Source organism: Bombus huntii, chromosome 14 (genome assembly GCF_024542735.1).
Source record: "Bombus huntii isolate Logan2020A chromosome 14, iyBomHunt1.1, whole genome shotgun sequence".
Lineage (NCBI taxonomy): Eukaryota > Metazoa > Arthropoda > Insecta > Hymenoptera > Apidae > Bombus > Bombus huntii.
In genome coordinates this window covers 1,522,194-1,540,979 of record NC_066251.1, presented here as the reverse complement: position 1 = coordinate 1,540,979, position 18,786 = coordinate 1,522,194, and the positions used below count along the sequence as shown (strand labels likewise).

At 35.3% G+C, this 18,786-nt stretch overlaps 3 protein-coding genes across 7 annotated transcripts; 1 reads left to right on the top strand and 2 right to left on the bottom strand.

Annotated features, from left to right (window-relative positions):
- Positions 1-835: 835 nt before the first annotated feature.
- LOC126873163 (uncharacterized) lies at positions 836-4,013 on the top strand. 3 transcript variants are annotated; one of them, XM_050633768.1, is made up of 8 exons: positions 836-1,073; positions 1,160-1,312; positions 1,379-1,514; positions 1,593-1,720; positions 1,948-2,247; positions 2,576-2,821; positions 2,955-3,171; positions 3,770-4,013. In XM_050633768.1, exons 1-7 carry the CDS (start codon positions 842-844, stop codon positions 3,074-3,076), a joined length of 1,317 nt encoding a protein of 438 aa, XP_050489725.1. In that variant the 5' UTR covers positions 836-841; the 3' UTR covers positions 3,077-3,171; positions 3,770-4,013. The 3 variants fall into 3 exon arrangements, with proteins under 3 accessions (XP_050489725.1, XP_050489723.1, XP_050489724.1); XM_050633766.1 differs by having other exon boundaries at positions 2,573-2,821; positions 3,808-4,013; XM_050633767.1 differs by having other exon boundaries at positions 2,573-2,821.
- Positions 3,194-10,162, bottom strand: LOC126873168 (band 7 protein AGAP004871). 3 transcript variants are annotated; one of them, XM_050633774.1, is made up of 10 exons: positions 10,034-10,162; positions 9,397-9,526; positions 6,488-6,597; positions 6,081-6,153; positions 5,860-5,942; positions 5,401-5,604; positions 5,244-5,299; positions 5,057-5,135; positions 4,834-4,935; positions 3,194-4,245 (listed from the first exon to the last, which is right to left on the bottom strand). In XM_050633774.1, the coding sequence occupies exons 2-10, from the start codon at positions 9,488-9,490 to the stop codon at positions 4,141-4,143; spliced, it is 906 nt and encodes a 301-aa protein (XP_050489731.1). In that variant the 5' UTR covers positions 9,491-9,526; positions 10,034-10,162; the 3' UTR covers positions 3,194-4,140. The 3 variants fall into 3 exon arrangements, with proteins under 3 accessions (XP_050489731.1, XP_050489730.1, XP_050489732.1); XM_050633773.1 differs by lacking the exon at positions 10,034-10,162 and adding an exon at positions 9,778-9,946; XM_050633775.1 differs by lacking the exons at positions 9,397-9,526; positions 10,034-10,162 and adding an exon at positions 7,744-7,892.
- A 1,688-nt stretch (positions 10,163-11,850) lies between these two features.
- LOC126873157 (glutamate dehydrogenase, mitochondrial) lies at positions 11,851-18,621 on the bottom strand. Its single transcript, XM_050633744.1, has 8 exons — positions 17,925-18,621; positions 15,194-15,394; positions 14,247-14,480; positions 13,591-13,748; positions 13,327-13,482; positions 13,014-13,224; positions 12,767-12,921; positions 11,851-12,685 (listed from the first exon to the last, which is right to left on the bottom strand). The coding sequence occupies exons 1-8, from the start codon at positions 18,352-18,354 to the stop codon at positions 12,569-12,571; spliced, it is 1,662 nt and encodes a 553-aa protein (XP_050489701.1). The 5' UTR covers positions 18,355-18,621; the 3' UTR covers positions 11,851-12,568.
- Between the last annotated feature and the right edge of the window lie 165 nt (positions 18,622-18,786).

Sequence of the window (18,786 nt, the reverse complement as noted above, 5' to 3'; positions counted from 1 at the left end):
TAAATGTATGAATATGCATAAATATGTGCAGTCTAATAATTATTCGTGCTATTACTATTACCATTATTTGTGTATGTGCATCAAAGTTCTACCTTGTATAAAATAATATGTATAATTACCTTTGAACTTTTAAAACTTGTATTAATTTTTTTTCTATCGAATACTTCGAATATTTGACTTGTAAATATTACGATCATAATAATACATTACGTAAACACGTATAAGAATATTGACCATTATTATCTTGTATGCCAAGCATACCTCGGAACATATAGATCATGGTAACAAGTACTCGGAAAATCACATAGAAAGTTCGCTTTCTCGCTCACCATTTATCAAAGCACGTGCCGCTTTATAGAAAAAGTGAGAACAGGTATCTACCTTAAACGTACTGTATCGTATCTACAGGTAAAAATGACAATAGAGGTTTAAACGTTTAAAGCAACGTTTACAGTGAAGGGAAAGAACGTTTAAATTTGTTGAATTAAAGCCGTGAAAGTAAATACTGTGTCTCGACTCAAGAGGCAAACACAATAGATAGACCTTAGAGATTTGTCATTCGTAAGGTATCTTGACTTTCTCTCAATCTGCTTAAAGATCAACGTTCAACAATGATCTTAACGCTTCCTTTAATTAAACTATGTAGCATTCAGACCGTGTATATACATTTTTACTTAAATATACCAGTTTTCCAGTCCTTCGTTTCTGTTAGTCGAAGAGCAATCGTTGCAGAACACGCGTCTCATTGGACCTTTGACATTTTTTGAACAATTTACGTTTAAACAATTTCTTTTTTACAATTATATTTTTTAAATTATTACATCGAAGGCGTATTTGTTTAATGATGCGTAGATACTGTATCACTACGTTACTATTATACTCTGTTATGTTGTGCATAAATATTGACGCGTGGAGTTCTCTTAAAAGGTTTCGACATCTTTGGCAACCAAATATTAATCGCATCAACGAATCGTTATCGCTTAAACGGGACCCTCTAAACTCTCTAAAGGGTAAATTAGAGTCGATTAATTTTCAAAATAGCGCACCAAGTCAGGGCGGTAGAGAAAAACGACGTAAGTACAAAGACTACCATGTATTTATGAGCAGCAGTACATTTTTTTAATTTGCTAGAATAATCTGTTTCGTTTCTTATTTCTAGTTTTCCCATTATTTACATTGGTAAAATTTGACAATAACGTTTGCGTCGGATTAAATGGTGAAAATGGTACCTGTATCGCAGCTTCGGAATGCTCGAAACGTGGTGGTGTATCTAGTGGAGTTTGCGCAAATGGTTACGGAGTTTGCTGCATTGGTATGTTATATTTTCCTTTTTTCCGTTAAGCGGTTTTAACAATTTTTCTTTCTTATACCGGTTCAGTGACAGTATCTTGCGGCGAGACAACCAGCAACAATAATACTTATTTCGTTAATCCGAATTATCCATCAACGTTTGATGGTACTATATCTTGTCAATTAACGCTCGTTAAGTCGCATCCAACCGTATGCCAGTTTAGGTGGGTTACTTTCATCTCAAATGTAGTGCTTTATTTGATAGAATCGAATTTCATTGACAAGTAATGTGTCTTTTCTAGATTGGATTTCTTGCAGTTTAATATAAGAGGTCCGGAAACGACTAACCATCAGTGTATCTATGATCAATTTATCGTTTCTGGGGGTAATCCGGTACCTACCATATGTGGAAATAATGCTGACAATCATAGTACGTAACCACTTTGTCATTGCGTTACATTACAAAGATATTTTTATAAACATTATTGAAAGAATAGGATTTGGACAAAGATTTGTTTTATTTACTATAACGAGTACCGTATTCTGAATATTTTAGACCACCGTGATACAAGTTTTTAAGCTTGATTTTCTGAAAAATAAAGTTCATTAATCTATTTATAATATTTCATTTACGTAGTAACCATCGTTTTTATATAGTATACGTCGATACTGGTCTTGGACAAACGAATCCTGTCACGTTGACATTTGTTACAAGCGGAAATTCTTTTGCTCGATCTTGGAAAGTACGAGTCTCTCAAATACGTTGCAATACTATATACAGAGCCGAGGAAGGGTGTTTGCAATATTTCACAGGGATATCCGGCCAAATAAAATCGTTCAATTACGATCCTAACACCGGATTGCAACTGTCGAATCAAGATTACAGTATTTGCATTCGAATGGAAAGGAATTTTTGCGGTATTCAGTATATGGCATGCCCGGTCGACGATAAAGATGGTAATACGTGAATGAAGAAGAACGAAGAACGAATACACATATTTATGCGAACATATCGCACATGTATTTCAAAAGAAGCACATATATATCTTCTGATCATCGTGAAAGTTTAAGATCTAAAAGATAATTTTTTTTCAGCTTAATATAGTTAGACATATAAGCTTAAGATATAATAATATAGCGAGATAAGCTTTCAAACAGCCTTTCGCTTTCCCTGAAAAACTGGTTTGAATTTTGTCACTTTCGAAATATGTATTGTGCGATATATGAATTGTATTTATAGCAACTCAATAATTATGCTTTAATATTTTATGACACGATGAAGCAGTACTGGCAAATGATGGTGCCACTATGGCAAGAATGGCACGTAGTAATGGATTTACGTTAACTGGAAATACGCAAGCAATGCAAATAGCATCAATGACAGGAGCAGCCTGTCAAACCGATTGGTTAACGATACCGTGTGCGTCTAACACAGGTAGATTGCCAACCTCCATGATGACTTGTATCGATCGGATATGCGGTGGAACATTTAACGCGGAAAATCAAAATTTGAATGCGTCTTCTGTTATTAGTAAGTGTTCCTGATATTTTATCGAATACTTTCTAATAATATCCAGTACTAATTTCTGTCTTCTGATAATATACATGCTATAGTTACTTACACAAGGGTTAGAAACAATCTTGATTATTATCTTGATTATCAGGTACAGTGAAACCATTTAGACTAATTTTCCACACGGATAGCGTTGAAGCGCCAAACGATGTCGGGAACAGAGGATTTTGTCTGAATTATATACAACAACCTTGCACAACAAAATTAAGATAAAAATAAAATGCAAATGAAATCAACCTACCTAGATTCGAAAATATATGCTGTTTAAAAATAGCTGAGAAGTTGATGAGATTTTGAGGAAGCCGAAGGTATAATTATTAAGACAAGCAGTATTTTAATATCTTTAATATTTTAATATAATGATAGACAGTATTTTTCAAAGTAGAAGATAAGAAGAATATAAACACATTCGTATCCTAAATTTGATAAAGTCAAAGTTAAAACATCTTTTAAATTAATTATTCTCAAACTCTGTTTAACAGTCCTTTGTATCATTAACAAATATACAGGGACATTGAGCATATGTACATTACTTACATGTATATCGTTCACAACATATGTTGAAACTGTGAGTCGTAGAAGAAAAAAGTTACATGTTCACATACATAATTATCACGAGTGCGAAGTGAATCTTTTTGTACTTTCGTTCAATAAAACGAAGATTACATTCCGAAGAGGTTCGTTCCTCTTCTCCTGGATTATAAAATTCTTATAAAACATTGCTTTACATTATACTACACGCGAACACGCATGAACATGCACGAAACATACATGAATAAATAAGTACAAGAGTAAAATTAATTTCCATTACCCTTACTAACGATACGAAATTTAATATACTTGGACTTGATTAATTAGTATATAAATGCTATAATAAATACAATAGTGTGCCAATATTTTTTGTAGCCACTGTTTGTATGACGTGTTATAAAATTGGTCGACAGATACGGTGATGTGGTGATGAGATGTAAAACGTTTTGCTATAATCGATGGAAAAAAGGATCGAGTCAAGTACGCTATAAAAGTACACGGTCGGTTAGAGAATCAATTAGGTGTAATCCATACATGGTGAGTAACTTCTTTCGGAGCTGACCTCGTTTTCATCGAATATTTCTTCATTGTACCAACAATAAAATTAAGTATTCTTGCCCCTTGTTATGTCGATTTCCAGTACACAATGCTATATAGCGTTAATTATATATTACACACATTCCTTACGCACAGAAGATTGTAGATGACTCTGATGAGATAATAGACTGTTAGCTTGTATCGAGATATTAAGAGTCCTTTCCGGCAGCTGCTTTCATGAAATATGTTAGCATATCGATAGGCAATGGGAATACGATCGTTGAATTTTTCTCGGCTGAAATAGTGTTTAAAGTCTGGAAAGGATAAAAAAAGGTAACGATAATGATCAATAGCGTGTAAGAGAAATGATATAGGGTGGGTCTCTCCGCAACAGCGATACAATCGGGTAAGAAAATATTTAAAATACATTCTCGATTTAATAAATCGAGCAGATTTTCAAAATCGTTTTTCTCCAAAATAAAGCCTCTTACCCAAAGACTTTATTCTACATTTTCGACTTACTTCTTCGCAAGGAAATACCCGTTACCCGGTTGTATCACACCTGCCTGCAGAGACACTCTGAATGTCGATACAGTAGTGCTCGTTTAAATTTTAATAAATCGGGATTCCAGATTATAATTCTGGCGGAACAGGTAGCAGTTTTATCGCAAAAATACTCTCGAGCCTTTTGACAATGAAAAAAATAGAAAAAAACGAGAACAAGGAGAAAAACATAATATCTCTCACTTACTTTACAGGTTTGAACGAGTTCGAAATACTGAGTAGCGAGAAATGGTGCGACTGGGACGGGTCATTTGAATTTAGGCGAAATAATTCTATCGAAATCTATATAAGCATTGAATAAAATCGAGCCGATAAAATATAAGTTAATAAATACGTACTTGTAAGTAACGAAGTTGCAATGCGGCAGGTGAATCACCGATCACCTCCGAAGCTTCCCTTAATGCTCGACTAGCCTTTTGTTCACCCTCTGCTGCGATAACCTACGCATTCATGTGAAAGTGAATCTCATAATTTAGAAGGATCGACGATTGATAAAAGAGAAGAAAAGGGAGGAAAGAAAATCAATAACGAAGTTTATTGGGAAGTGAAAGGAAAACGAACCTTGGCACGGGCTTCGCGAGCAGCTTCAGCTTCCGCAGCCATGGCCCTTTGTAATTGCACTGGTAGTCGCACATCTTTTCTGTGGAAAAAATTTATCGTACCTGCATGTGTACATATAAATAATATTTGTAATACTTATGAATATGATTTACGACACAGTTGCATCGCGTTGAAAGCGCAAACTTACATTTCGACTCGTTCCACTTTGATTCCCCACGTATCGGTAGCTTCGTCCAAGGAAACCTGACATTCGGTTTTATTTCAAACATTCAAACAGCCATGTATGTGTTTACGTGCGCGCGTTGTGTGTGCTCTCACTTGATTCCAAATTGATTCCAGTTTACCTGCATGTTCCCAGAGATCGTTTCGCGTTCGCTGAGAATCTCGTGAAGCGGCCTGGTTCCCATCATGTTGCGAAGCGTAGTTTGTGCCAATAGTTTAGTGCTGTGATGAGCGTTCTCAACGTTTGTGATCGAAATCGTCGCATTGTTCACGCGATAGTACACTACTGCGTCAACCGATACCGTCACGCTGTCCTTCGTCAACACCTAATTTCAATCAAGTTCTGTTAGCATCGTTTCTCTCCTCTTTGACCAAGTTAATGCACCACGTATGGGCTCAAGCTTCGGCCAGAACTCGGTGTTTTAAGAAACATTTTTAAATAACGTTATTTTTAAATTACTTTCTAAACTTATTTGACAAATATATACATACATGTGTATAATCTATGCTTAAAATAGCATAAACATCTCATGCAGTATTTCGATTGATTAGATTGGCTGATCGTAAGATCAGCGACTTACTTCTTGAGGTGGTACATCGTACGTTCGTGTACGTAGGTCGACACGTGCGTAATTATCCACACAAGGCAGAATGAAAAAGATTCCTAGAAATAGTACATAGTCACATAACGATTCTCTCTTGAAACTGAATATAGAAATTCCAATACAGTGGAACTTTTATCATTCGAGCTAATCGCGACACTAATGAATATTTAATAGACGTTGCCTAATTGTATTTTTACCGGGTCCTTTAGCACCACCAGCCAGAAGTCGTCCTAGACGAAATATCACGGCTCTCTCGTATTCTTGCACCACCTAAAAAATTTTGGTGATTCCTTTTTCCTTTTTTTTCTCGTTTTGCGACTTAATTAAAAATTTACATAATAAGCTTGTTTATCAATTATGTACTATACTCATTGAGCTATGTTACGGACATGTTGCAGAGAGTGCACGAACAAGCGGAAAAAGATAGAGGGGGATGAATGCGAGTATGATCGTACATCTAATTATAAGATAACCGGGAAAACGAGGTTACAGCTACAATGAATGAAGACCGTATAACGTTTGCAGCTAAGAAGATAGTCGAGATATTTTTGGTCGAAGGAGAAACAGAACAATCCGAGAAAGTACTATTCTCATGTTGTCTTACCTTGAAGCAAATGAAGAGGGAAAATGGCATAGTAAGAATCACGATGATCCAAGATAATACGACAAGAATATTTTTGCAGGTATCAGTGTTTACTTGCATTTCCTCGTCCGCTGAAACATAGTGAAATATAGTACTTTGTCAAAAGTAGCCTATTTATATTGCTTCGTGGAAGTGATATAATTAGGTCATAAAGCAAAATGTTGAATAGGATCACCACTTGATTTAGCCACAGCTAAAACCGTACACATGTTTTTAGGACAGCTGAGTCAGTTTTTGATGATACTACTGTTTGATAACTTGCCTAAGCCCTTCTTCGAATTATACTATTTAGGGATAAATGTATCGACTACACCAGCGATTTTCAGCCTTTTCCATCTCATGGGAAATACGTATCGCATTTCAAATTTGTTTTTATTTAACGATCTACGAGAAAAGAGGTCAATGCCCCTGATAAACGATAACCAGGTACTGCATGTTTTAAAAATTCTTACGACACAGCATTTGAAAATCGCGCGGTTATATTATAACAAAAATCTATCCAAATAAGTATCCATATAGGATGTAAGATGTTCGATGACTGCTTGGCTCGTTTGTATATTTTTCCAAGAGCTATCGATCGAAATAGTCGATTTCTTCGTTCATTCATCGTCGTCGAACAGGAACGAAAGAAACGTGTAAATGTATTTTTAGGAGTATTCGGTAATGTCATCGATTTTACTAATGTCCCCGGTATATTCACGCGCAGATCGATATTTCGATGTTGTGTGTACAACCTACATTCAGAAAATTACGCCTCCGTACAAATGAGATAGATCGAAACGGAGCTACGTAGTATGGGAATTGAGGATACATACACAGTTCACGATTACCATGCATTGTTTGAAACAGCGATATAAGAATAAACCAGAGCTTTCTCGTGCAATAGTTTGCAAACTAAATAATGTATATTAGTAAATTGACAAGTTATAATTTATAGTTTGCAGACTGCTCTTTTATTAATTTATAATTTTCTATCGAAAATAGGACAATCGTATAATTTGTAATTCGTACAATTTACTTGCAACATTTCATTTGCTTTATTATCAAACTTGTTCGTATTATTTACTAATGCTAGTAATTTGTAACTTGTAGCTTATAAAATTTCACTCATAATAATTTGATTCACCGCCGATACAAAATGTATCGAATGTTTTAACGGTTTTAAAATCGTACGAAGAATTCCGAATAGCTCTGTTAATCTGTTAATATCTGCTTACCGCCTGTCATCTCGAAGTGATGCGATTATTGAACTCGATTTGGCAATTGAGCGTAAAAATCACACAAATTCCTTACGCTCACCAAGTGTCTTTGAACTCTGAATAAATAGAAGGAGATGATAGGTTGTTTCGCCGACCGAAACAAAACGAAATACGACGGAGCTTCAATGTGTTACTCGTCACACGATTTATTACGAGTAGTTGCCTAGTCAGTCTACGATCAACCACCCACCCAGGAAGTCCTCGCTTTCCTTTTCCCAGTACTTTTTTCCCCCGTTCTCCTCCCTCTTTTACTATCTCCCTCTGTCGGATAGATGTTCACTGCTGCTCCTTTCCTCTCACTCGTTTCTCTGCTCCCTTTAGTCATACCGACATGCGCGAAATGCGCACAGCCCTACCTTTTCTGTTTTCAATACTTGTCTTCCCCCCTATTTTTTTTCCTTATCGTTCGGCTCTCCAATTTTTCCTTCCCTTCCTTATTCTCGTATTATTTCTCGTATTTCTCATATCTTTCACATAATTCTTTGCAATTTGACCGAGGACAGAAAACATTTGGCAAATTATTGTAATATCGTAGCAGCAATCGGTAGCACGCGAATGGGCAGCTTCATTAATATGCTATTACAGGTTGTCTATATGTACGTATCCTGGGTTTATATACATACATAACAATAATAATTGAGTTACGTTAATTTAGTAAATGTTCTTACGTCGTAATCGTTTATACTCTTTGCAAAATAGCGAATCTCCTCCCACATTGTTGGAACCTGTAAGCCATTTTCGAATTTCCCTGTTTCTAACATACTATGGGGCATCTTCGCGTGAAATTAAGAAATCCTCCATGCTCGTATACATAGAAACATGGAAACGTAAGAAATTAATCTTCTCTGCCTTTTATCATTTTTATTCTTGTTAACTATCTGTATATAGTACACGCATGTGTATAGATATACGCTTCCGGTTCTCTATTTATGTACCATTTGTTACTTGTTACGTGTACAGTGCAGGTCGCATTCGTTCTTGAGATATTTCTATTGATTTATACTTAGGAACTACTCGTTACACGTGTTTATAGCCTATCTATCAGAATCAGCGATGTACAAGGTTAATGCTAAACGTTAAAACGTTGTCCACATACAAAACAGTGATTTTTATTGAAGAACTTTTGAGATAAAATCGTGGCTTTCCTTCCTCTCCTTCTTTTTCCTCGTGTCTCTGTTGAATCTTACGTCTGACAATAACGAGTCGTTTCTACTTGAAACTTGCTACTTACAACTAGGAACCTATTATTAATAGTTGTAGCTATAAGAAACATCTTTATAGGGTAAGAAAATCGACGAGACGATTAATAATTGTTCGTTGTGGCATTCTGTTTTTGTACCTAAAAACTGTTTATTATACACATAGATAGAATATACGTGTAAAATGATCGACGACCTTGTCTCTAAGCTCAGTACGTTTTTCCGGAGTGTAAAGAAAATTTGACCTTCTTTAGACTCGAGTAATATTTTATGTCGTACAGTCCAACACGTGCACACGTTGTATATACGTGTGCTTCGATTTCGTTGAATTTGATAACGTACACGTAGCCCGGAAAATATTTGTACATTAAACCAAATTCGTTTCTGAACGTAAGAAAAATCTTCGACTCACCACCGACGATACGATTCTGTATATCATCCGGTCGCGTATTGATCTGTATCGTTGATCCATTTCCATTGCTCATAGTTGCCATAGGTATAGACATATCAATGGGTTTCACGCGGGACTCAAATCTCGCCACCTAAATTAAAATTCGTATAGCGTGTACACTCGAGAAATATAATATAGGGAAAGATATTACTATAATTGTAATAAGAATAATTATAGAAGTATAATATAATTATATGTAGCACAATTAAGTTTATATCGAAGTCTTTAATAGAAATTTAAAGTCGAGATTCAGATCGTGCAAAAATTAACCGATTGTTCCAATAAAATACACGCAGTTTAGACATAAATAAATTGCGATTAAGGAATAAAAATCGTTGTTACCATCACCATGACCGTAGGTATAATTTTAAAACAACTGTACTATGTTTATCGAGTTTTCCAACATGCGTTGATATAGTGTACCAGAAGTTGGATATCGGATTAACAATATGCCAAAATACTCGGAATAAGCATGGCTGTTAATGCAATGATGGAAGAAAATGAGAAAAATGAGTTTTAACAGAATTGTTTCGTTACAGATCATTCTGTGGTACGGATGGAAAAAGTAATAAAAACAAGCGGAAGAGCATATATTCACCTTGTGCCAATTGTTGCGCGCCGTTGAAAGAACTAACAAGACTAATGAAGGTAACGTCGTGATGTCGTGACGCTTTATACTATATGCGCGGCCGCCGCCCTTACTAGTAGTATAGGAAAATATGTAATCCGCCAGTAGGCTTACTGTAAAGCGCAACTCGCGTTACAGAGTTTTTATTCTTTCCTTTCCGTTACGATCGAGACGATTCGCACTTTGCCGTGAAAGTTAGTAGCAAGTTCAGGATAGAACTTGAAAAAGTAAAGAAAAATACAAAGTCAAGAGCACTGTGTTCGTGTGCATTCGTATGTCCTACTATATACATATATAGATAGTTCGGCGTAATCAGTTTATCCTCCTACGATTTATCGGTACGATCAACTATAGAATGTGGAATATGAAATAGGCAACGGACTATTGATAGTATGGGATACGATTTGAACCATCACATTGATGACATGGACGAAAATTGTAGAGGTTGCGTAATACCGACGAAAATATTCGGTCGTCGTTGTAGACGCAACTCATTTTGGCATTGTTACATTTAGCACGCGTTACAAGATTGTTTTTAACATATATTTAATTTAAATATGATTTATAAAAACGGTGCAGTAGTGCGTAATGGCAAATGAGACAGACACGTATGCTTATCAGCTCGATAACGTAAAACGTAATGTACGTTTTGTACGTTACTACGTAAAATGTAATGTACGTTACTACGTAACGTAAAATTAAAAGAGTTCTCAGCAAGTTGGATGTAACTGTATTAATACGTCAACTACGTCACTATCGTTAAAATAATTAATATAATTAATACGTTACTATTGATACTAACTATAAAAAACGAGAGATGGAGTAAAAGTAGAAACAGATTACTATCGCGCTACCTGAAATCACGTGCTATAACGTGATCTCACGCGATACTCGACCAGTGTGATCCGACGTATTTTCATTGTTTTAAATCCGCTGGGAACAAATTACAATCGCGTCCCGCTTCACGAAATTTCACGTAAGAGCCTCATAGACATACATAAGCCTATAAAGAGCTCCTGCGCGACGAAGACAACTAGTATTAGTATCGTTACATTCCTCTATTGATGTTCTAATGAATCTTACCCTTCTCAAGGGGATCCATCACATTGTATATAATAAAATCTAATCGCGAAGCTTATTATACTCTTTCTTTTTATATCATGATCGATTAGACCATGCAGCAATTAAAATGTAGCTTTAGTCATTCATCCTGAAGTATATATGGTACTTACTAGAATGTTTTAGTAATGTCTACTTTAGCATCGACAATCCGGGCCTAATCTAGATGCTTATCCGAATTGGTGAATTCTAAGAACTCATTCATCAGTTAAAATACCGAGGAAAGGAGAAAGAATTAATGCGATGGTCATACCGATACTCGGCACGGGAGCACGCGGACTGCGATGAGACAATTATGTAACGTAACAGGACACGTTTGAAGCTTACACCGAGACTTCATTTCTAATAATTGGTGGCTGCTATAAATGGCTATATTCTTGTAAATATATATCTCTGCGTTTATTTCGTGTTTCCGCGAGTTGATCTACGCATTTTACTATGAATCAGAAATACTGTAAGATTTTCTATATCTTTCTCCTAATCTGAAGTACGACTGCTTGAGGTTTTATACTTCGTTATTAACACGATATATTACTAAATATCAATCCTACACAAGGTGTCACGTGCTATCATATGCAAAATAGTAGTGTGCAATTTCACGCGACGCGATAGTAATGTGTTTCTATCTTAACGTATAGTGAAAGAGGATTAAAGAACAATGAGAAAAGTATTAATTAAGAGCATATATTTATTGACATTACTCTTGAAATATATAACAATATTACCGTATGATACATCGCGAATATTACGTTGATTGTAGACGCGAGTCGTCTGTGAACTGTTTCTCGCAAATACATCACTGCAATATGTTGTGTACTCAAGGGAATTAAGATTTAAAAACGATCATTTCGTTTGTCTTTGACAACTAACGTGCAAATCTTACATATTATCATACACTGATCAAAAGTGATGTATAAAAATGCACACTGATGTCTTATTTCGGCTGCTGATTTCGTTGAGTCGACTTACAAAGGAAAACATGTTGCAAGTACTTTGTTCAGAATTGACTACTTGGCAGACCGTATTCGCACATCGAATTCGCTACTATTCGATTCGTACGCTTTCTCATACATAAACGTATATACGGCATAATAGTTACAGTGACGCGAATGACGCGATCGACGCAGGCATTATGTATACTTATCCGTGCAACGGAGCATTCGTTAGGCAAATTATTATTACATGTTCGGGGAGAATCTAACGTGCGACGATATTCACGAAATGTTTCCACTGCAACTAACAGCTTTGGTCTTTATCACTGAGAGACACTGGACAGTACTGGTTGGGAGCAATTGTTGAAAAAAGTCTTGAAAATACTGGCTCGAAACTTTTTATAGTTCCATTTATACGATTTCCTTTGTATTGGTAAATACTTTAGAGTATACTTTAAAACGCAAGACCTGCTTCGGAGTAAGTGGTAAATATCTTCTCGATTGAATTAACGTAAGCTGCTGTCCTCAAGTCCAAGCCAAGATTGAACTTCATGGCTGTTTTCATAATAGCCTGTCATACAATAAGAATAAAGTTAAACAATGTCTAGACATTTTCCATTTGTTTACCGAAAGAGAAAGAATAGTTAATTACCCTCGCTGATCTTTCCATAGTGTAGTCCAAACCAGAATGAACAATATCTTTTTCAGAAGCACCAGAAATACGTTTTTGAAACGCTTCGGAGGGTGTAACAGGAATTCGACCGCCCACACGACCAAATCTACGTTCTAACGATTCTTGTACAGATTCTAAAATTTTTAATGAAAATTAGAAATTTACAATAATATGTGCGATCCAACTAGATTAAATCTTTATCATCTATGCATGTGATCATATATACCTAACAAGTGATAATTTGATTCCCTTTCGTACTTAAAGGTTAGACGACCATAAGACACGTGATTTAAATTCTTTAACCATTCGAAGAAGGAAACGGTGACACCGCCGGCATTGATATACAAATCTGGTATAACTAAGATATTTCGGTCGATTAAGATTTTATCGGCAGCTGGAGTAGTTGGTCCATTGGCAGCTTCGGCTATAATTTTTGCCTAAAATAGAAGCAGCAATTGTTTAAAGAACGTTTGAAAACATACAACGATATGTATTTATATACTTAATGTTAAAAAACAAATGTTACGAAAATTCTTTACCTGAATAAGACCGGCATTAGCTTTAGTAATAACTTTCTCGACAGCTGCAGGTATAAATATATCACAAGGTTCGTACATAAGATTTTCACCTTCGTACGGTTTAGCATTAGGGAAGCCCACGATAGTACCATTCTCTATACGGTAATCTTCTAGTTGCTGTAATATAAATTATGTTAAGTAATCTTATTAATGTAGAATAATCTTGTTGAAATTATTACGTCATACGCGGGAAAAATTTATATTAAATTTCAAATAGTTGCTCACCTTAGGATCAATACCTTCGGAATTATAGATAGAACCATCGTGCTCGATTACTCCTATGCAAGTGGCGCCTGCACGATGCAAATAACGCATTGAATGTAAACCGACGTTACCGAAACCTTGAATAATGAATGTTTTTCCTCCCCAACCAGGTGTGGTGCCTAATGGTAAAAAGTTAGTCAATGAGAAAAGAAGACAGTGAATTAAGAGACTTATTGCTACCGACGAGTATGCTGTATACAGGTAATAACATAAATAATACTACTGACACGATTATTGCATTTTTATCTTTTATACTATATTTTAACAAAAAATTTAAAAAGTTGGAAAAGATAATGGACAGTATATTACAGCAACCATTATTAAAGTAAAGATAACTCCAGAAATGGTCCTGGTGTATTTCAAAGTGGTGAATATATTAACAGTTAGCACAATAACGTCCAGAAACGAGATATGTACATATATATATATATATATATCATTTTATACTAACCGACGGAAAACGAGGTATCTCACTCGTAATTATCTGCTTCAACTGTTTTAATTAACTGTTAGTATATCTTAACTCAAAAAATACCCAATGTCAGTGTGTTAACTGTAGATGGTTGACATATAGACATCCAATACAGAAGGAAATAACATTGGAAATGTCCTCGTACCGATCATGCTCATGTAATTAGCTTCGTTGATAAAATTTTCTATTCCATGGAACAATCCACGCCCTGTCGCAGAAATACGTCCATGTATTCCACCCTGATTAATTGGTTTCCCTGTGACACAGGCGTGAGCGTTGATATCCACATGACCTATAGTCTTGGCATATGTGTCTGCAATCCAGGACATTTCACGTTCTCCAGTTCCCATGTCGGGAGCAGGAACATCGACACCGGGCCCTTTAAATTCAAACGAGAATATATTTATGCGATTTTAACTAATATAGGGTATTCGCAAGGCCTTCTTATTCAATTGAACTAATATTATCAACGAAATTTTACAAGAGCTACAAATTACAAGTTGCCAGATCCAATAAATGGTAATAAAATAAATGGAATTGTAAAAATTACAAATGTTACTAAATATTAAAATAATATCTTTTATAAGATACACGTAATACGAAATTTGAATTGTTTATTTAAAAATTGATCAATAATATATTGAAATTAAATACATAATTTAGCTAATTTATTCTCGATATTATTATAAAACTGCTCCACAATGTTTACATTTTTGGCAACTTGCAAATCACAATATTTTAAAAATTAAAGAATATTCTATCGAAAAAAATACGCAAGTATCCATATATGTATTTTTGAGCGATAGCTAATCTATAGCTGATCGTAGTAATCAGCAGTTATTAGAGAATAATTTTACGTGTATTGGTTTTAAATCCATTTATGTAACGTGATCGTTTTATGCTGACATGCCGAAGAAAATTTATCACAACGAATCCAATAAACAGTTAGGTCGAAACAAATTTAATAATGGCGCATACAAGTATGCAACAGAATCGCGTATCTTTTGCTTCTTTAATTCGTTCGTCCGTTTTCTAATCATCTTCGATGTAAATTTTAACAAAGGCATTTTTCGATATTTTGACGTATCTCACCAATAAATCCCTTCTTCGCGAGCTCCAGCGTGAACCTTCTTGTAATTTTTTCGAGCTCGTGTTCCGAATACAATTTGGGATTAATCTTAATACCGGCTTTAGCTCCACCGAAAGGAACATCTACACAGGCACACTTGAAAGTCATTAATGCCGACAAAGCCTTTACTTCGTCCCGCGAGACATCCATCGAGAAACGAATACCTGTAACAAACAATTATTTCTTTTCTAGAATTTTATACTTTTAAAATCAAATAGAACAATCAATTAATTCATAATTTGCAAAATATCTTTGCAACGTTCCATTTCTTCGAAATTTCATTACAAAACTTGTTAATGTTATATAAGGATATTTATTAATACTTGTAACTTGTGACCAGTAAAACTTCGTTACTGTACAATTGCGCAGTATGATCCTGCTGACATTCAATATATATGAATTGAAAATTTTCCATTGTCTTTATCTTCTATTTATTTTATTTTAAATCGTTCGTTTTATTTATATGCTTATATCATATAATAATGTAAAGTACTAAACAAAATAAAATTAGAGTTTTTGAATGAATATAACGAATACGTATTCTAATAGCTATGATTGACGATAGTGACAGTGTACACATAGTCACCCATAAGTCTTTGTGTACTCCGCATAAAGGCGATTTTAAAATGCCATAAAATACGTTCTATATCGAGACTGCTGCAGGCTGTTTTAATGTTATTTATGTTACACAAAATCTAATGTATTGGTTAGTACATATACATTACGCAACACGCGAATATAGCTGCCTACACAATGATTACCAGTGCGCATATTTGTATGCGACCTCGCTAATGAATTTTTCAAACAACAGCTGGAATTGTGCTATAAGCATAACGTTATCGCCTAAAACCCAAGCAAATGATATAAAATCGAAGAAAAATTAATAAGTACGTATGCTGTATTAGCAGGTTCGTGCGAATAAAAAAAAGCTGCATCAATTTGTTTCCATGAGAGCATTGACCTTTCGAGCATCATCGTGACACTGGCATGCTAGTGCCAAATTCTTAAATCAAATAGTGAATCAAGGTAGTTAGCTAATGTTTGGCAGGGACGAAGAAAAACACCAGACAGCTTGGCATTGTTACGTTGTATCGGCATTTTCTAATAGCAATGAGTTACGTTCGAAGACAAACATTCGCTGTTTCTTATAATAATAACGTGAATAAGAAACGAAATGTAAGTAATTAGGATTGCGACCCTAATTATGCCACGCAGATGATAAATCTGATAAAGACGACTTAATTTTTAAAAAGGCCACCAGTGACGAATATAGGGGAAGGATGATCTTCGTCAACGGAGAATCGTCGAGTTCACTTTGCTTGGCTCTCAAAAAAGATCTACCTCATGAGACGCTGTTACGTTTCGCTCACGAGCTCAAGTACAAATTTATATCAAGGAGATGTTTCGATATGCGTGATTCGAATATCTTTCTCAACAAATCGGATAAACAACTGTTCGAGAAATCTAATTAATTCTGTAGGGTGAGTCAGTAATGATGATAAATACAGTCGTCATAAAAACTATTCTGATACAAAGTTATTCTCTTCCGGAATAACTTCCTACTGATTTTACTCGTTTTAACCATTCGACGATTAGCCAAATTCCCATAAATAAATTTTCAAATTTGATCTTATCGAAAACAGAGCGCTGTATGAGAATATTCTTTCTTTCTTTTCTTCTTTTGTTTTTGTCTTATTTTTCACGTAGAATCATCCCTTTACCGCCTGTACCACGATTATTGAATCACCCTGTATATCTGATATGTAAGTGCATATACTAACAAGAGATTTTAATTGCCATATCCTAGGCATCGCATTACTAATATGTAAATCGACGCATCAGCGCGTTTAATCATTGATGTAATACAATCCTCGTGAGTAAGAAGTGCAAAAGCTATGAGAACGAAAAGCGTTGGCACATTATCGTTCCTCATCATCTATTTGTGCGTCACAAAACTACAATTTCTCCGATGAGGGCTATGTACAAATATATTTTCCACTCCATTTATAAAATAAATTGTTCGTTACATAAAAACAGAATGACACGAGTTTCTCTTCGAATAAGCTAATGTTATGTATTATATAGCAAACGTGGTTTCAATAATCTGTTTACTAAAATCAAGGTTAAAACCATGTCATTTAACTCCTGAAGCCGTAAAATTGTCGTTTCCAATGTCTCGTCGTATACTGTACATTGAATACATAAAAGTAACTAGAAACTAGCACAAAACTCAACTAAAATTATGACACGAACAAAAGATATACAAACGTTAACAAAACAAGATAATTTTGAATTTAAATATATGTTGGGTTTAGATTCGAAAAATTCGACAGAATGAAATTTTAGCGAATTTGATCCAGTTTAAGACTGCTCGTGCCTGTTACGTATCGTTATTGATGACGTAATTAATGCTAACATCAAATTTAAGCGGCCATGAGAGAAAAATTACATATTCTATGAGCCATCAGGCTTTCTTTCTTTCTCCTTCTCTCCTTCGTTTACGTTTCCCCCATACGTATGGGAGTGTAAACGATGTGACAATTCTGTATTTGTTCAAATGTTTTTAATAATAAAAGAAATAACTGTAAGCAACAACTGGTGTAATCAAGATCGCAGTTGTTAAATATCAATGAAAAATAAATGTTATCGAAAGCATGGTAAACGAAATGTAAAATAAAGCGTCTCTCGATTTACCTCCTTTGCAGGGTGTTCTATGAGTTGAATGTTGCGCGCGATAGCCAGTAATCATTTCGTAGTCGCCCGAGTCGCGTCTCAATGGGAAGGAGGTTTCGAGGATGTGATCACATTGTTCCATTAGCATCAAGATACCCTTCACTTTCTTTTTTCTCTCTTCCACGCTCATCCTGGAACGTTTACCGATATCTTCGACCAATTTGTCTTCGACGATCTGACAAGCTCGATGAAAAAAGTATTCGACCATATCGAAAAACTTTGGATTCAGATCGTCGGGGATATCCTTTAGTCGATCGGGTATCTGATGATCGGCATAACCGCGTGCTTGGAACGCCGGTACGATACGTATGAGCGTGTTATGAATAACATCATTACTCGGTACTTGTTTCAAAGCAATCGACGATCTTGTTAGTTTCCTTATGTGAAACATTTTCAACGTTTTTCGTCACCGTTGTAATTAAATCGATTTTTACAACGCTTTTCACACAATGTATGTCCTAACTTTTCTTGTTCCTTTCTTTTTCTCTCTATCCCTTCCACGTTTCTTCTACCTCACTTTTGATCTTTACAGAACTCGGTCTCTCACCCGACTACCTCAGTAATCGCGTTCCTTTCCTACCGATCGAAACAATTTTACCTTTCCACCACGTTCGCAACACTCTACCTATCTCACCACTCACCACCCTACGTGCCAACGCCAACTGGTCCAATCGCTTCGAACACTTACCAACTCCGAGATTCTCTGTATGATTTCACTCGATACGAACAAAATTCTGCCAACATTTACAAATAAATCTCCCTATGTGGTTCTGTGGCATTATTGCCATATTTTTGAATAACCGATTGAACGTTAAATTTTTTT

What these genes read in the sequence shown, in the direction of transcription:
- LOC126873163 (XM_050633766.1), top strand. Translation starts at nt 842, where the DNA reads ATGATGCGTAGATACTGTATCACTACGTTACTATTATACTCTGTTATG. An exon ending in AAATAATGCTGACAATCATA is followed by an intron (nt 1,721 to 1,947) that starts GTACGTAACCAC and finishes GTTTTTATATAG; the next exon opens with TATACGTCGATACTGGTCTT. An exon ending in GAATGCGTCTTCTGTTATTA is followed by an intron (nt 2,822 to 2,954) that starts GTAAGTGTTCCT and finishes CTTGATTATCAG; the next exon opens with GTACAGTGAAACCATTTAGA.
- LOC126873168 (XM_050633773.1), bottom strand. An exon ending in ACAGAATCGTATCGTCGGTG is followed by an intron (nt 6,598 to 9,396) that starts GTGAGTCGAAGA and finishes ACTATGTTTCAG; the next exon opens with CGGACGAGGAAATGCAAGTA. An exon ending in AAAGTGGAACGAGTCGAAAT is followed by an intron (nt 5,136 to 5,243) that starts GTAAGTTTGCGC and finishes TTTTTTCCACAG; the next exon opens with AAAAGATGTGCGACTACCAG.
- LOC126873157 (XM_050633744.1), bottom strand. Translation starts at nt 18,354, where the DNA reads ATGTTTCACATAAGGAAACTAACAAGATCGTCGATTGCTTTGAAACAA. An exon ending in ATCAAATTATCACTTGTTAG is followed by an intron (nt 12,922 to 13,013) that starts GTATATATGATC and finishes TAAAAATTTTAG; the next exon opens with AATCTGTACAAGAATCGTTA. An exon ending in CTATGGAAAGATCAGCGAGG is followed by an intron (nt 12,686 to 12,766) that starts GTAATTAACTAT and finishes ATTGTATGACAG; the next exon opens with GCTATTATGAAAACAGCCAT.